At 32.3% G+C, this 17,475-nt stretch overlaps 1 protein-coding gene and 1 long non-coding RNA gene across 6 annotated transcripts in view; one reads left to right on the forward strand and one right to left on the reverse strand.

The window, feature by feature from the left end:
- Positions 1-17,475, forward strand: part of LOC126880185 (CD63 antigen-like) — a 218,769-nt gene that overhangs the window by 148,494 nt on the left and 52,800 nt on the right. For all 4 annotated transcript variants that reach the window (XM_050643960.1, XM_050643961.1, XM_050643962.1 and 1 more), the window contains exon 5: positions 2,115-2,250. In XM_050643960.1, coding sequence (XP_050499917.1) covers positions 2,115-2,250 — 136 coding nt within the window. The remainder of the gene's footprint in view (positions 1-2,114; positions 2,251-17,475) is intronic.
- Positions 4,567-14,233, reverse strand: LOC126880191 (uncharacterized). 2 transcript variants are annotated; one of them, XR_007696472.1, is made up of 3 exons: positions 11,761-13,998; positions 11,249-11,444; positions 4,567-4,588 (listed from the first exon to the last, which is right to left on the reverse strand). It is a non-coding gene; the product is annotated as an uncharacterized LOC126880191 (long non-coding RNA). The 2 variants fall into 2 exon arrangements; XR_007696471.1 differs by lacking the exon at positions 4,567-4,588 and having other exon boundaries at positions 10,824-11,444; positions 11,761-14,233.

Consider the following 17,475-nt stretch of genomic DNA (forward strand, 5'->3'; position numbering starts at 1 on the left):
CCAGAATTCAATTTTTTTCATTTTTTTAAGTTCTATGTCATTAAGACATAAAATTCATCGTAATTTTAACCCACCACCCCCTTCTCCCTGCCCCCACCATCGAAAACTTTATTTTTCGATTTTATTTTTTTTTGGTGGGATGCAATCAATTTTAAAATTTCAAAAAATTCACACACATAGTTAGGGCTTCTATAAAACACGTCTATTTGTTATAGACCTGTAGGTTGAGTGTACATAACCTCAAAAAAATTAAAAATTTTTTTTTTTGGAAAAAAGTACATAACTTTTCTTTTGGGGATAGCTGCAGATCTAATTTTTTCTTAGTCTTGTGTATTTTATCAAACACTATATTTCTAATTTTTTTCAGATTTTTTTGTAACGCTGGTCACCTTCAAAAATCCAAAAAAACTGTTTTTTAAGGGGGTTTTGGGGGGTTTGAACGTGTTTTTCTGATTTTTAAATATTCTAAAGGACTCAGTTACTTCAAGTTGCATATAACCTATAAAAACAAAATTGATTTAATATATTATGAAGTCTATAAAATAGGGAAAATCCCCCAAAACCCCCCAAAAAACAGTTTTTCGGATTTTTGAATGTGGGGAGCCTTACGGAAAAATCTGAAAAAAATTAAAAATATAGTGTTTAATAAAACACACAAGATTAAGAAAAAATTAGACCTGCAGCTATTCCTCAAAAAAAAGTTATACGCTTTTTTGAAAAAAAAATTTCTTTTAATTTTTTGAGGTTATGTACCCTCTACCTATGGGTCTATAAAAAATAGGCATGTTTTATAAAAGCCTCAGCTATGCGTGTGAATTTTTTGAAATTTTAAAATTGATTGCATCCCACCAAAAAAAATAAAAACTAAAAATAAAGTTTTTGATGGTGGGGGCAGGGGGAAGGGGGTGGTGGGTTAAAATTACGCTGAATCCTATGTGTTAATCACGTAGAACTTAAAAAAATTAAAAAAATTTAATTCTGTTAGTAAAGGAGGGTAACTTTTAATTTATTTATCCCGTCCATAAGTGGAAAGTTTGATGCGCCACTGTCGACGCATGTGCCACTGAAAAGTGACGGCACAGTGTTCAAACGTTTTCTTTTAGGTTTTACTATTTAAGTTATAGGGTCCCATCGTGCCTAAAATGATTAAGAAATTTCACCTATAGCGGCTCAAGTCTATTAAACTTAACCAGTTGCAGTTGCTCCTTGGTTGCTGGCAGCGCTGCATACCGCGTCGCAGTCGCGAGTTGCCTATTACAGCTGCCAAGAATAGCTTAGTAATCGCGGACGAGACAGCAAAAACTTTGAATTTTGTAGCCCTCGTCGAGCACAAAAGGTTTCAAAACAGTTGATTTCAGTAAGTACATACGAGCAACTCGACTAAAGTTGCGGTATCATTTAGGTCTGGATCCCGCGTATGAAAAAAAAGTTGATTAATAGCAAGCTGAAAATTTGTTAATAGCTTAAGGGTGTCTAGTCGGATAAACTTTGATATATGGGAACACTGGATCAGGGGCAGTTTTAATTGTGGAACAGGTTAAAAGTTTGGAACGGTCAGACCACGAAAACGGCACATTTATTTTGTCCGACAGAACAGACTTAAACTCTCCGAACAGAGATTAAACTCTCATGCAAAAATCAGACTGCTATTGGGTGTTTTAATGACTTGGGTAAAAAATGGGTGTTTTAATGAGTGGAATATGTAGAATATGTCAAATGACAGGAATTATGACAGGTGATAAATAGCGGTCTGATTTTTGCATGAGAGTTTAATCTCTGTTCGGAGAGTTTAAGTCTGTTCTGTCGGACAAAATAAATGTGCCGTTTTCGTGGTCTGACCGTTCCAAATTTTTAACCTGTTCCACAATTAAAACTTCCCCTGTTCCAGTGTTCCCATATATCAAAGTTTGTCCGACTAGACACCCTTAAGCTATTAACTTTTCAGCTTGCTATTAATCAACTTTTTTTTTCATACGCGGGATCCAGACCTAATTGTAATTGCGTTGCTGTCGCCGGTTTCTTTTGGTGAGAGCACGGCCTAAAGGCTCATGTTATGCTATTATTATGTTATGTTATTGTTGTCCATTATTGTAAAATATGTTTTAATTTTTTAGTTCACATGCTGTGGAGTTAACAGTTATAAAGACTGGGAGCCAGTTATGAAAAATACCGATTTACCCATATCTTGCTGTCCTACGAAGGCGGGTACATCTGGTTCATTCTATTGCAACGCTGTTACTCCTACTATTAGTAAGTGTTTACTGTTTCCCTCTATTAAACAAAACATGTCGCATATTTTCTTTTAATGTTGGTATTTTAAAATATAATATAAGCAGTGGGGTTCCTACGGTTTCCTCCGCATCCCACATTTCGCTCGCCATCGTTTTCTATCCACCCATTCGTTTTCTTCAATTGCTCTATCTGCCATAGATTGTTCTATGCCTTTCTCTCATATTTCTGCAGGCCTTCCTCTTCTTCTTCTATTCATGGGTGTGTAATTTAATGCTCTTTTTGGCCATCTTTCCTCTGACATCCTCATAACATGACCATACCATAGCAATTTCTTTGTTTCTATATGGTCAACCGTGGAATATACACTCTTTGTCCGTCGTCGTATTTCCTCATTTGGTACGTGTTCTAATGTAGATACCCTGCATACTCTACGTAAGTAATCCATTTCCGCTACTTCTATATTTTTTCTTTCCTTTACTGTGAGTCGCCAACACTCTGCTCCATAAGTTATAATAGGTTCCACAATTGTTCTGTAGATTGTTAATTTTGTGTTTAGCTTCACCTTGTTAGACAATAGTAGACCATTTAAAATGCTTTCCTTCCTTGCTGTATCCTATGCTGTATGTCTCTTTTTGTAGTTCCTTCTTCTGATGTTATGCTTCCTAAATATCTATATTCCTTACATTTTCTTATACTTCTTAACTCTAATTCCGGATCTTCGGTTTCCTCTCCTATTCTCAAACATCCGTTTTCTCCATGTTCATACATAGGGTCCCATTTTTCATATTCGATCTGTAGCATATAATCCATATCATGTTCATCGTTGGCAAGAACTACTTGGTCATCATCAAAAAACAATTAAGCAGTTTTCTTCAATCATTATTTATTGTTTATTTTATGTTTATGTTAATGGTTTATTTTATGTTTATTATACACCCAGAAAAGTCTAGGGATATTTTTATAATATAGTGCATTCATAAAGTGTGGAAACAGTCTATTATCTCATGACTTAATTATTTTCGATAGGTCGATTTTTATTTTTAAATTATGATTTTTTGACGTATATCCCATAATACTGACGTCATCGATTTGGGCGTGATGACGTCATCGATGATTTTTTTTTAAATAGGAATAGGGGTCGCGTCCTGTGGTAGCTCATTTGAAAGGTGATTCAATTCTCTATTCAGTAATATAAACATTAACATCATTATTTATACCGGGTGGCCAAAAAAATAATTTTTGAATTAAATTAATTGCCGCAAAAAAAGAATACATACAGTCGGAAAAATGAAAGAATACCCTTGGACGAACATATAAAACACGCTGTATTTTCCTGTCATCGTGTCACAAAGAAAATTTCTCAGCGCAAGTACATGTAATAATAATTATTACATGTACTTGCGCTGGCCAATTTTTTGTATGACACGGTGACAGGAAAATACAGCGTGTTTTATATGTTCGTTCATGGGTATTCTTTCATTTTTCCTACTGTAGTAATTTATTTAACGCAAAATACATTTTACTGCTGTCAGAAAAGAGAAAAAAATGTTTATTTAACGTGTGGCTGTTTGACGTTTAATTTAAGCGAAAAGAAATGTTTATTTATGAAATAAACATTTTTTTATATTATGTGGCATCAGTGAAATGTATTTTGAGTTAAATAAATTACATACATTCTTCTTTTTGCGTCAATTATTTTAATTAAAAAATTATTTTTTGGTCACCCTGTATAAATAATGATGTTAATGTTTATATTACTAAATAGAGAATTAAATCACCTTTAAAATCACCCTCACGACCCCTATTCCCATTTAAAAAAATCATCGACGACGTCATCACGCAAAAATTTATGACGTCACTATTATGTACTATACGTCAAAAAATCATAATTTAAAAATAAAAATCGACCTGTCAGAACTTTAACTCTGAAAATAATTAAGTCATGAGATAATAGACCGTTTCCACACTTTATGAATGCACTGTATAATAAAATTAATAAAAAATAAATTCACATGATCCTTCAATTTAATTGAATTTATACAGTTGCGTAGATTTTTGTGAGTAAAACATAACGGCAAAAGTGTCAAATTTGACAAAGCTGTTTACAGGATAGGAACAAACTAGTGGTTTACACTGCAGTAAATATTCTGCTAGTTTCATTTCTACAGGTTGGGCGCGATAATTCTTATGCATTGTGTTTTACTTTATCGTACTACATACGCAGTATGAGTATAATAGATAAATATAGTAATGAAACACAGACTTACTCACAATCATTTAATTATACTTTGACGACCGGTTTCGATCTCTACAATATACAGATCATCTTCAGGTCGGCGTTACAAGTAGTTAAATGCTACAATAAGAGAAAACTTGTGTTAGACCAGTGTCTGATTGAAGAGATGTTAATAGAAAGCCAAATTTAAAAAAAAAAAAAAAAAAATTTTTATAAAATTTTTTTGACATAAAGGTTTGCAACTGTTGACATTTCAGAATATTGGTATATACAAAGTCAAACCTATGAGTAAAAATGCTCATAGTCATGTATGTGCAAATGGGTGCATACAGTTTGAATTTGTTGAAATTAAAATTTTTAACCATTAAAAAACAAAATAAACATAAACTGACTTAAATATGCTTCCAAATTCAAAGTAGTAATAATAAAAGAGATAGTAATATTGTTCTAATCTACTTACATGCCGTTACAAGGATTGCGTTGCAACTTAGTTGTTGTCATATTAGTACGTCCAAATTATGCTAATTGGTTTGTTGGGATAGTGATAGGGTAAACAGACATGTTACGTAGGTTAAAACACAGTAAGATTTCGAATTTGGAATGGATCCTGAAGGAAGATGCGTATGTGAAACGGGTGATGTTTTGTTAGAATGGAGAAAGACAATGCTCCAGGAGTTGCGTATTAATTGTAGCAAAGTATGAAATGTTATTCTAGGCTCTTGTACAAATGTGATGGTCTTAGCTCGTAGATGTTATACGATGCGGGCAGAGGTCAAAGCATAGGAAATGACAAATAGGAAAATGTTGTCATAAATTAATCTAATTTAAGATATGTTGTTCTCAGTAAGTTAACTGAGGGATGTCATAAGTATAATAATATCATAATATTATGAAGTAGTAAGTGCCATACACTGTGAAACTATGAAGTGTATAGAAATTAAAGGAAAGCTAGTTAGTTAAATGAAAAAATATTAATATCAAAACATCGGTTAAGAAACTTTAAATTGAAAAATTGAAAAAGGTAAGAAATTGATAAAATTAAAGATTATTTTGTTTGAGCTATTGTATAATGGGATATGTACAAAGAAAAAGAAAGAAACGAAATATTAATGGAAGGGTGTAGGCACTTACTTGAGAATAGTTTTTAACTAAATAAATAAATTAACACATAACACATAGGGTTTAAAAGCACAAAGACATAACAATTATTGGTAAAAGGTTTTTTTTAAGGGAGGTAGCACTACATTTCCCCAATTACTATTTAACTTAGTTTTTACTTCCTAAATTGAAGTCTAGTTTTTGTGTTTTCAAGAGGGAATATTGACAGTGTAGGCAGATGTAGGTTATCTGAAATGTCAAAACACTTCTTCTCAAATGTTGTACAGTAGTTGCCTATTTTAATTAAATCTCTTAGTAACATAAAGTATACAGCATTTTCAAATTTTACAAAAAAGATAGTTGTTAATTTATAGCATTAATAACAAAATCTAAACTATATGTGTAACCACTATTGTGAAAAAACTGTTGTAACAATAATAAAAATACATGATTAATTATTCTACATTAGTATTCAAGTAGAGAAGAATTAAAGTAGAGAAGAAGTGTTGAGTTTAAGTTTAAGTAGGCAGTGCATAATCTAACGTACAAGCATATCACCTGTTGCATAATTGTAGATGAGTAAGATAAATTGATTAGCCTAGTCTATTTAAATTTAGTAAATGAAAACAGATATAAAACTTGAAAGTTATAACGAAGAAAAAGAAAAGAAAGTTGGTTGGTAGTATTGTTAATATTGTAGTCGTGGCAATGCCACGTCAACGAGGTCAAAGGAAGCGGAATGTTTAATGACAGGTGTGTGGAGGGAGGTAGGGGGGGTGTTAATTTAAAAGAGAACCTAAAGTTTGTTTAAATCCTATTTGTATTTAAGTATTGGTGCCAACCAACTTCCTCATGCGCCATAAATGGTAAGTTATAAATTTAAAGTATTTAATAGATTAAAAGGTTTTGATAACTTGTACAAAATAATCATGCACTTCCATAGCGGAACCTATTAAATTTATAAAGCTATAATATAAAATGTGTAGTCTTAGTGAATTCAAAATAATTTAGGGTGACATTTTTAAATTGAGAAACACGTGTTTAATGTTTAAGAATATTGCACTGATCAAACTCCGTATTAAATGTTCAAACGGTCAGGCACCTATGGGATATTAACAGAATGAGCTCAAATGCCATACCAGCAAATTTTCTGACATTTTAAAAAAGTTGTAGGTTACCATTTTTATATCACCACGTGGAAAAGTGCAGATGGTAATTGATTGTCCAGTAATGAAGCTAAGATGGGAAAATTGGCTGTGTACTGAGCTACAAAATCATCAAATTCAACAGGAAACGAACAATGGAAAATGGATTTGAATAAAATTAAAATTAGCGGGATTTTGGAAATTAAGAGTGAGTAGTTGTTGTAACTTTTTAAAAATTGTAAGAGTGTGTATAAGATTGTGAGTTGGAACTATGGAGTAGTTTGAATGAAAAGGCGGGTACGATAACTGCTGTTGGTGTATGTATATTGAAAGATAGATTTGAAATAAAATTTTAGATTTTGCAGGTTTGAAGTTTTAATTAGATGTCAGGTTGTGTACTGTACTAAGAGTGGGTTATTTTATAGTAAAACTGAATAAGCTGGTATAAATTCAAGCTCTAATTGGGCATTCAATGTATGTCTAGTAGGGTCCTTTAACGATTTTAAAATCTCAAAATGTTCCAGGTTATTCAGGACGTGGCCCTTTTTGCAGATGTGAAGAATTTTGAAATCAATGTCCGGATTGAAATTATGGTTGGAGTTACGGATATGTTGGGAAAAATGAGACTGTCCAGATGTTGGGCGCTGTATGTATCTAAGATGTTCCTTCAATCTGGTGTCGAACGATCTAAAGGTTCTTCCGACGTAATATGACGAGCAGGTATGGCATTTAAGCTCATAAACTCCACAACACTCAGATCTATCACGACTGTCCTTGTTATTCAAGAAAACCAAACCTAAATTTGAATTAGTTCTAAAAGAAATATTACAGTAATCTTTAAAAATATGAGCTAATTTGTAAGAGAATTGACCTGTAAATGTTAATGATCTATATGGTTTTGGCTCCTGTTCGACTGGAATAGGCTGTGTATATACTCGATGTTCTAAAATTCTATTTGTTTTTTTGTGTAAAATTTTATTTACTAAGTCCACAGTATAACCATTATTAACTGCTATTTGTTGGATAATTCTTAATTCTTTATTAAATGAAGTTGAAGTCAATGGGATAGAGACAAGCCTGTTGATGTAACTATAAAAAGCAGCCAGTTTATGTTGTATGGGGTGGTGTGAATCGGCAGGGATAACTGTACCTGTATGTGTTGGTTTTCTATAAATACCAAAGTCAATCGTTCCATTTCTGAGTGTCAATGTAAGATCTAAAAAGTTCAAACTCTTTGAGTCATTCTGAATCTCTAAAGTAAATTTAATAGTGTCATGTAAAGTATTGAGGAAATCTAAGAAATCGTGAAGAATGTCAATTGTGCCATTCCATATTATTAAAGTATCGTCAACATACCTAGCGTAAAATTTAATATAATCTGTAAATGGATTATTTTTCACTATTTTATTAGATTCCAAGTCATTTAGAAAAATATCAGCTAATATCGGTGAAAGAGGAGATCCCATAGCTAGTCCGTCCGGCTGCACATATGTGGTGTTGTTGAAATTAAAGAAATTCTGACTCAGACACAAATTCAAAAGCTCTGTATACTCAATAATTTGATTAGGATGGTAATTATTATTCCACAAGTCTAAAGCAACAATACTGATAACTTCTTGTGTTGGAATGTTAGTAAAGAGATTAGTTATGTCTAAGGAAATCAATAAATCTTCATTACTAAGATTAACTTCTGTAATTTTATTTGTCAAACTTAAGTTGTTAGAGACTACATAATCGAATTTATTGTTGTAAAAGGTTTTAAGGAATTTGTTTAAGTGAGAAGCTAATGCATGAGTGGGAGAATCAGTAAAGGATACCACTGGTCTGATTGGTATGTTTTCAAAGACATCAGTCTTGTGTATTTTCATGAGACCATAGAGTCTGGGAACGTTTGCTTTAGATGGTAAAAGTTTCTTTTTAGTAGTATTATCAAAAACTTCAGTGATTTTATTGATGGCTGTTCTAACTTTAGTAGTGAAAGTATTAATATTGACAGATTTTGTTAGAAATTGGTTATCTAGTATAAAATTAGTGACTTTTTGATGGTAGTCTTGGGTGTGTAAGACAACTACAGTGCTGCCTTTATCTGCTTTAGTGATTGTAAGGTTATTTTCACTAATTTTCTTATCAATTGATTTAATGGTGTCCTTAAATTCATTGAGAGGGTTTCTGTGATAGCCCTTTCTGTTGTTACAAATAGCCTCCTTTTCTTTTTTCAGTAATACTTTCAAACTGCTCCTAATTTCTTCTGTGTTTTCCAGTGGTATTGATTGTAAGATACTTTCACTCTCAACTCCGAGTAGTTCTAGATTTCTAAGTTGTTGTTTTTTAGAAGATTGGGGGGGATTGAATTTGAAACCTTTTTGGAGTAGAGACAGTTCATTATTTGAAAATACTACGTTAGAGTAATTTATGAAAGGGGTATAGAATGTATGTTGCTCAGAGCCATCGAAAATGTTGTCTGGGTCAGAAGATATAGATGTATTAATACTATGAGTTTGATCAGGAAGATCACTAAGACTAGTATTGGTAGTAACGTTTAATAATCGTTCAGAAGTATACAAATCAGAATTTGTAAAATTAGAAGGTGTTACAATATAAGAGCCATTACTGTTACTATCCACCACATTGTAGTGGATAGTAACAGTAATGGCTCTTATATTGTAACACCTTCTAATTTTACAAATTCTGATTTGTATACTTCTGAACGATTATTAAACGTTACTACCAATACTAGTCTTAGTGATCTTCCTGATCAAACTCATAGTATTAATACATCTATATCTTCTGACCCAGACAACATTTTCGATGGCTCTGAGCAACATACATTCTATACCCCTTTCATAAATTACTCTAACGTAGTATTTTCAAATAATGAACTGTCTCTACTCCAAAAAGGTTTCAAATTCAATCCCCCCCAATCTTCTAAAAAACAACAACTTAGAAATCTAGAACTACTCGGAGTTGAGAGTGAAAGTATCTTACAATCAATACCACTGGAAAACACAGAAGAAATTAGGAGCAGTTTGAAAGTATTACTGAAAAAAGAAAAGGAGGCTATTTGTAACAACAGAAAGGGCTATCACAGAAACCCTCTCAATGAATTTAAGGACACCATTAAATCAATTGATAAGAAAATTAGTGAAAATAACCTTACAATCACTAAAGCAGATAAAGGCAGCACTGTAGTTGTCTTACACACCCAAGACTACCATCAAAAAGTCACTAATTTTATACTAGATAACCAATTTCTAACAAAATCTGTCAATATTAATACTTTCACTACTAAAGTTAGAACAGCCATCAATAAAATCACTGAAGTTTTTGATAATACTACTAAAAAGAAACTTTTACCATCTAAAGCAAACGTTCCCAGACTCTATGGTCTCATGAAAATACACAAGACTGATGTCTTTGAAAACATACCAATCAGACCAGTGGTATCCTTTACTGATTCTCCCACTCATGCATTAGCTTCTCACTTAAACAAATTCCTTAAAACCTTTTACAACAATAAATTCGATTATGTAGTCTCTAACAACTTAAGTTTGACAAATAAAATTACAGAAGTTAATCTTAGTAATGAAGATTTATTGATTTCCTTAGACATAACTAATCTCTTTACTAACATTCCAACACAAGAAGTTATCAGTATTGTTGCTTTAGACTTGTGGAATAATAATTACCATCCTAATCAAATTATTGAGTATACAGAGCTTTTGAATTTGTGTCTGAGTCAGAATTTCTTTAATTTCAACAACACCACATATGTGCAGCCGGACGGACTAGCTATGGGATCTCCTCTTTCACCGATATTAGCTGATATTTTTCTAAATGACTTGGAATCTAATAAAATAGTGAAAAATAATCCATTTACAGATTATATTAAATTTTACGCTAGGTATGTTGACGATACTTTAATAATATGGAATGGCACAATTGACATTCTTCACGATTTCTTAGATTTCCTCAATACTTTACATGACACTATTAAATTTACTTTAGAGATTCAGAATGACTCAAAGAGTTTGAACTTTTTAGATCTTACATTGACACTCAGAAATGGAACGATTGACTTTGGTATTTATAGAAAACCAACACATACAGGTACAGTTATCCCTGCCGATTCACACCACCCCATACAACATAAACTGGCTGCTTTTTATAGTTACATCAACAGGCTTGTCTCTATCCCATTGACTTCAACTTCATTTAATAAAGAATTAAGAATTATCCAACAAATAGCAGTTAATAATGGTTATACTGTGGACTTAGTAAATAAAATTTTACACAAAAAAACAAATAGAATTTTAGAACATCGAGTATATACACAGCCTATTCCAGTCGAACAGGAGCCAAAACCATATAGATCATTAACATTTACAGGTCAATTCTCTTACAAATTAGCTCATATTTTTAAAGATTACTGTAATATTTCTTTTAGAACTAATTCAAATTTAGGTTTGGTTTTCTTGAATAACAAGGACAGTCGTGATAGATCTGAGTGTTGTGGAGTTTATGAGCTTAAATGCCATACCTGCTCGTCATATTACGTCGGAAGAACCTTTAGATCGTTCGACACCAGATTGAAGGAACATCTTAGATACATACAGCGCCCAACATCTGGACAGTCTCATTTTTCCCAACATATCCGTAACTCCAACCATAATTTCAATCCGGACATTGATTTCAAAATTCTTCACATCTGCAAAAAGGGCCACGTCCTGAATAACCTGGAACATTTTGAGATTTTAAAATCGTTAAAGGACCCTACTAGACATACATTGAATGCCCAATTAGAGCTTGAATTTATACCAGCTTATTCAGTTTTACTATAAAATAACCCACTCTTAGTACAGTACACAACCTGACATCTAATTAAAACTTCAAACCTGCAAAATCTAAAATTTTATTTCAAATCTATCTTTCAATATACATACACCAACAGCAGTTATCGTACCCGCCTTTTCATTCAAACTACTCCATAGTTCCAACTCACAATCTTATACACACTCTTACAATTTTTAAAAAGTTACAACAACTACTCACTCTTAATTTCCAAAATCCCGCTAATTTTAATTTTATTCAAATCCATTTTCCATTGTTCGTTTCCTGTTGAATTTGATGATTTTGTAGCTCAGTACACAGCCAATTTTCCCATCTTAGCTTCATTACTGGACAATCAATTACCATCTGCACTTTTCCACGTGGTGATATAAAAATGGTAACCTACAACTTTTTTAAAATGTCAGAAAATTTGCTGGTATGGCATTTGAGCTCATTCTGTTAATATCCCATAGGTGCCTGACCGTTTGAACATTTAATACGGAGTTTGATCAGTGCAATATTCTTAAACATTAAACACGTGTTTCTCAATTTAAAAATGTCACCCTAAATTATTTTGAATTCACTAAGACTACACATTTTATATTATAGCTTTATAAATTTAATAGGTTCCGCTATGGAAGTGCATGATTATTTTGTACAAGTTATCAAAACCTTTTAATCTATTAAATACTTTAAATTTATAACTTACCATTTATGGCGCATGAGGAAGTTGGTTGGCACCAATACTTAAATACAAATAGGATTTAAACAAACTTTAGGTTCTCTTTTAAATTAACACCCCCCCTACCTCCCTCCACACACCTGTCATTAAACATTCCGCTTCCTTTGACCTCGTTGACGTGGCATTGCCACGACTACAATATTAACAATACTACCAACCAACTTTCTTTTCTTTTTCTTCGTTATAACTTTCAAGTTTTATATCTGTTTTCATTTACTAAATTTAAATAGACTAGGCTAATCAATTTATCTTACTCATCTACAATTATGCAACAGGTGATATGCTTGTACGTTAGATTATGCACTGCCTACTTAAACTTAAACTCAACACTTCTTCTCTACTTTAATTCTTCTCTACTTGAATACTAATGTAGAATAATTAATCATGTATTTTTATTATTGTTACAACAGTTTTTTCACAATAGTGGTTACACATATAGTTTAGATTTTGTTATTAATGCTATAAATTAACAACTATCTTTTTTGTAAAATTTGAAAATGCTGTATACTTTATGTTACTAAGAGATTTAATTAAAATAGGCAACTACTGTACAACATTTGAGAAGAAGTGTTTTGACATTTCAGATAACCTACATCTGCCTACACTGTCAATATTCCCTCTTGAAAACACAAAAACTAGACTTCAATTTAGGAAGTAAAAACTAAGTTAAATAGTAATTGGGGAAATGTAGTGCTACCTCCCTTAAAAAAAACCTTTTACCAATAATTGTTATGTCTTTGTGCTTTTAAACCCTATGTGTTATGTGTTAATTTATTTATTTAGTTAAAAACTATTCTCAAGTAAGTGCCTACACCCTTCCATTAATATTTCGTTTCTTTCTTTTTCTTTGTACATATCCCATTATACAATAGCTCAAACAAAATAATCTTTAATTTTATCAATTTCTTACCTTTTTCAATTTTTCAATTTAAAGTTTCTTAACCGATGTTTTGATATTAATATTTTTTCATTTAACTAACTAGCTTTCCTTTAATTTCTATACACTTCATAGTTTCACAGTGTATGGCACTTACTACTTCATAATATTATGATATTATTATACTTATGACATCCCTCAGTTAACTTACTGAGAACAACATATCTTAAATTAGATTAATTTATGACAACATTTTCCTATTTGTCATTTCCTATGCTTTGACCTCTGCCCGCATCGTATAACATCTACGAGCTAAGACCATCACATTTGTACAAGAGCCTAGAATAACATTTCATACTTTGCTACAATTAATACGCAACTCCTGGAGCATTGTCTTTCTCCATTCTAACAAAACATCACCCGTTTCACATACGCATCTTCCTTCAGGATCCATTCCAAATTCGAAATCTTACTGTGTTTTAACCTACGTAACATGTCTGTTTACCCTATCACTATCCCAACAAACCAATTAGCATAATTTGGACGTACTAATATGACAACAACTAAGTTGCAACGCAATCCTTGTAACGGCATGTAAGTAGATTAGAACAATATTACTATCTCTTTTATTATTACTACTTTGAATTTGGAAGCATATTTAAGTCAGTTTATGTTTATTTTGTTTTTTAATGGTTAAAAATTTTAATTTCAACAAATTCAAACTGTATGCACCCATTTGCACATACATGACTATGAGCATTTTTACTCATAGGTTTGACTTTGTATATACCAATATTCTGAAATGTCAACAGTTGCAAACCTTTATGTCAAAAAAATTTTATAAAAATTTTTTTTTTTTTTTAAATTTGGCTTTCTATTAACATCTCTTCAATCAGACACTGGTCTAACACAAGTTTTCTCTTATTGTAGCATTTAACTACTTGTAACGCCGACCTGAAGATGATCTGTATATTGTAGAGATCGAAACCGGTCGTCAAAGTATAATTAAATGATTGTGAGTAAGTCTGTGTTTCATTACTATATTTAATATGGACTCACATATGCAACCCATTCAATATTTTTATTATAATAGATAAAGTTATAGGATCGTGCAAAAAAAAATTTTTTCAGATTTCACTTTTTTTAAACGTTTTGAGTCCCCCTGAGACTAAAAAGCAAATAAAAAAAACATGTCGGAAGTATGTACGTACGTACGTATGTACGTACGTATGTAGCCACCGCCCAGCAAAAACTACTGGACCGATTTCGATGAAATTCGATATGAGTAAGTTTAAGAGAATTTTGTCAAGAAACTAAGCTTTTGAAAAAAACCTCTCAAAGGGGGGCCGAAATAGGGGGGTTATTTGGGGCCCATTTTTGCAAATTTTGACCGAAACGAATGAAATTTAACTTAAAGTTAGCTAATCGATAGGTAAATAGAAATACGGAATTTGACATTTCCAATTCCAAAATGGCGGCCAGCATGGCCGACCGCCCACCCGATACATTTCCCTACCAATCTAAAAACTTGTTTAGGATAAATTTAATTTGAAAAAACATTTATATAGCCTAAAGATGGGGCTATAACAAGAATATTATCGTTTTTCAGAAAAAGTTATGGGTTGCCTATATTTAAGGGGTCAAAATTTGACATAAATTTGAACTAAATTTTCTCAAAAATGACTCCAAGGAATTTGTTTATTTTTTGATATATTTTTGATATTCTATCGGTTAATTGAATAACATTGATCAGATTTCTTAACTCCTCATAGGAGGGGAGTTATGAATTTTTTATAAAAAAATATTCGAGTGCCCGTAACTACCTCTGTAATAGAAACTAAAATTTGAAATTTGGCAGACGTATATAGTACTTTGTTATCTATTAGCACAATAAATTTTACCCACAATATGGCTTCCGGTTTAACCGGAAATGAAAAAAAATCTTAATTTTTTACATACGCCCTGTATATTTTTACACATTTTGAAAGAATGTAAAATTATCTTTCCAACGACATAAAACTCGTTGCTGTAACTCAAAAACTCGAAAAGTTACAGAAAATAGAAATTTTGCTAGAATCTTGTGTGTGTCCCCTCTCACGCGATCATAGCAGAGCGTTATTATAAGGCAGTCAATGAGGGTATTTGGCTCCGAATTCCATCCTACTGCATCGATGTACTTGATATTTTCACAGTAAGTAGGGAATAGCTCAAGAAACAAAATCTACCCTATATACTATGGCGCTTTTATCTTGGGGGCAATTACCACCCCTTTAAGGGGGTGGAAAATTTATTGGTCAAAATAAGCATGGAAGTGGCTAGAGAACCTATTTTTAAGCAAAAACTGATCTATACTTTCTTTTGAGAACTCAATACTTTTTGAGTTATGCGTAGTTGAAAATTGGCCATTTTCATTTAAAAATGACACGTTTTCGGACGGTTTTTTGTGAATACCTTAAAAACTATGCATCAAACTAAAAACACTAGGTATATAAAATTTTTTTTAATTATAAATAACAAAGAGATTCGTTCCTTGAAGTGTAGTGTTTGAAAAGGCCTTTAAAACGAGCACCGTTAAATGTCGGTTACATTCAAACTAAGCGAGATATGGTGCAAGAAAATATATGACTAATGTACTTTAAGGAAAAATGAGAAGTACATACATTTAACCCCTCATTCACCAGAATTTAAATGCATTGTTTTTCTTTTGCAATACCTCTTAATATAGTGTTATTTCTACTTTCAAAAAGTTGGACGGGTGAAAAAAATAAGATCAAATTATAGAGCGCATTTTTAAATTTTCTTAAAATTCTTCCTTTTGCTCCATGCAATTCGAAAATAAAAATGTTCTATCCCCGAGAAGTGGTGAGAACCGCCCCCATGATAAAAGCGCCATAGTATATAGGATAGACTTTGAATTAGGAGATTGGGCTTTGGGCTACTCCCAAAATTTCATTACAATCCATGCAGTAAAATGAAAATATTGTAAACTATTAATTTCTCAGAAAAATGGACTAATTTGAAATGAAAGTATGACTAATATTCTATTGATTTATGCAATAATCTATAGTGTGTCCCCGAACATTTTCTCAAATGCGGGAATTAATGATGCGTAGAACCATAAAATATTTTCAAGTATACAAGGTGTTTCTAAAATATGAAAATAACGAGTAACTTTGTTATTTTTATAGAATGCCAGTATCTAGTACGATAACGATAATAGATCGGTACGATAAAGTTCTCGGGTGGCCCTTGCGTCCAGCGTTTTTTCTTATTACGATCATATTTTGTGATGACCTATTTTTCTTTTAATTGTAGGTACCTACTAATAGTATTGTTGACATGACATTTCTGAAAGGCATTCTTGTTATTTTTGACAGCTCAACAAATTTTGTTGTGTATTAAATACCACTAAACACTACAAGTTGATTATTATTAACCAAAGCAATTAAAGAAGACATTACATCTCTTTCTAAAGGCCGGTTTTCACGCTACGTTTTCTTGTACATTTTGTGGGTCATGCAAAACGTACGACAAAATATACGTTTTGTCCAATGTATACACACTACGTTTTTACTTCCGTTTTATACTTCATTTTCAATCCAGAGTCTCGAGTTCTATGAGAAGTAGGTAGCGATAGGCGGACGATAACAAAGGCAAACGAAGAGAGACTACGTGCTTGGGAAAGGAAAATCCCAAGAAAGATCTTTGGATCTGTTCTTGATGAAGCAGCAGGACAATATAGGATAAGATCTAACAAAGAGCTCGAAGAACTATATCCAGACACCAACATCATAAAAGAAATAAGGTCCAGAAGACTCCAATGGGCAGGACACCTCAAAAGACATTCTGACCAAAGAACAGTAAGACTGGTGTGGGAGGAAGTCCCAACTGGAACTATGGGCGTAGAGAATTGGATAGAGATTTTTCAAGACAGAGAAGAGTGGAGTAACGCCAGGGAATAAATAAGTAAGATGGTTGGTTTGGAGAAGTCCCAGTTTGATAGATATAGATATCTTTTGATGAAGGATATTTCCTACGAAAATTTAAGAAAAAGATCTTCTGTGTAAAAGTTACATTTATTTAAACCCCAATAAAGGGCTACATTAAAAAACAAAACGTTTTCGCTCTAAAGAGAGCATCATCAGTGTTCTAAGCAAGCTCTACATGCTAAGCCACCAAAAATACATGGGTTAAAACCCTTAAAATGCCGACCAAAAGTCTTACATTGGCGTGTTATATATTAAACCCTGGCGATGGGTGAAATTTAAATAAGATATACCTCAAAGCATCATATGACTATAGCAATAGCATGTGGGTG

Source organism: Diabrotica virgifera, chromosome 2 (genome assembly GCF_917563875.1).
Source record: "Diabrotica virgifera virgifera chromosome 2, PGI_DIABVI_V3a".
NCBI lineage: Eukaryota > Metazoa > Arthropoda > Insecta > Coleoptera > Chrysomelidae > Diabrotica > Diabrotica virgifera.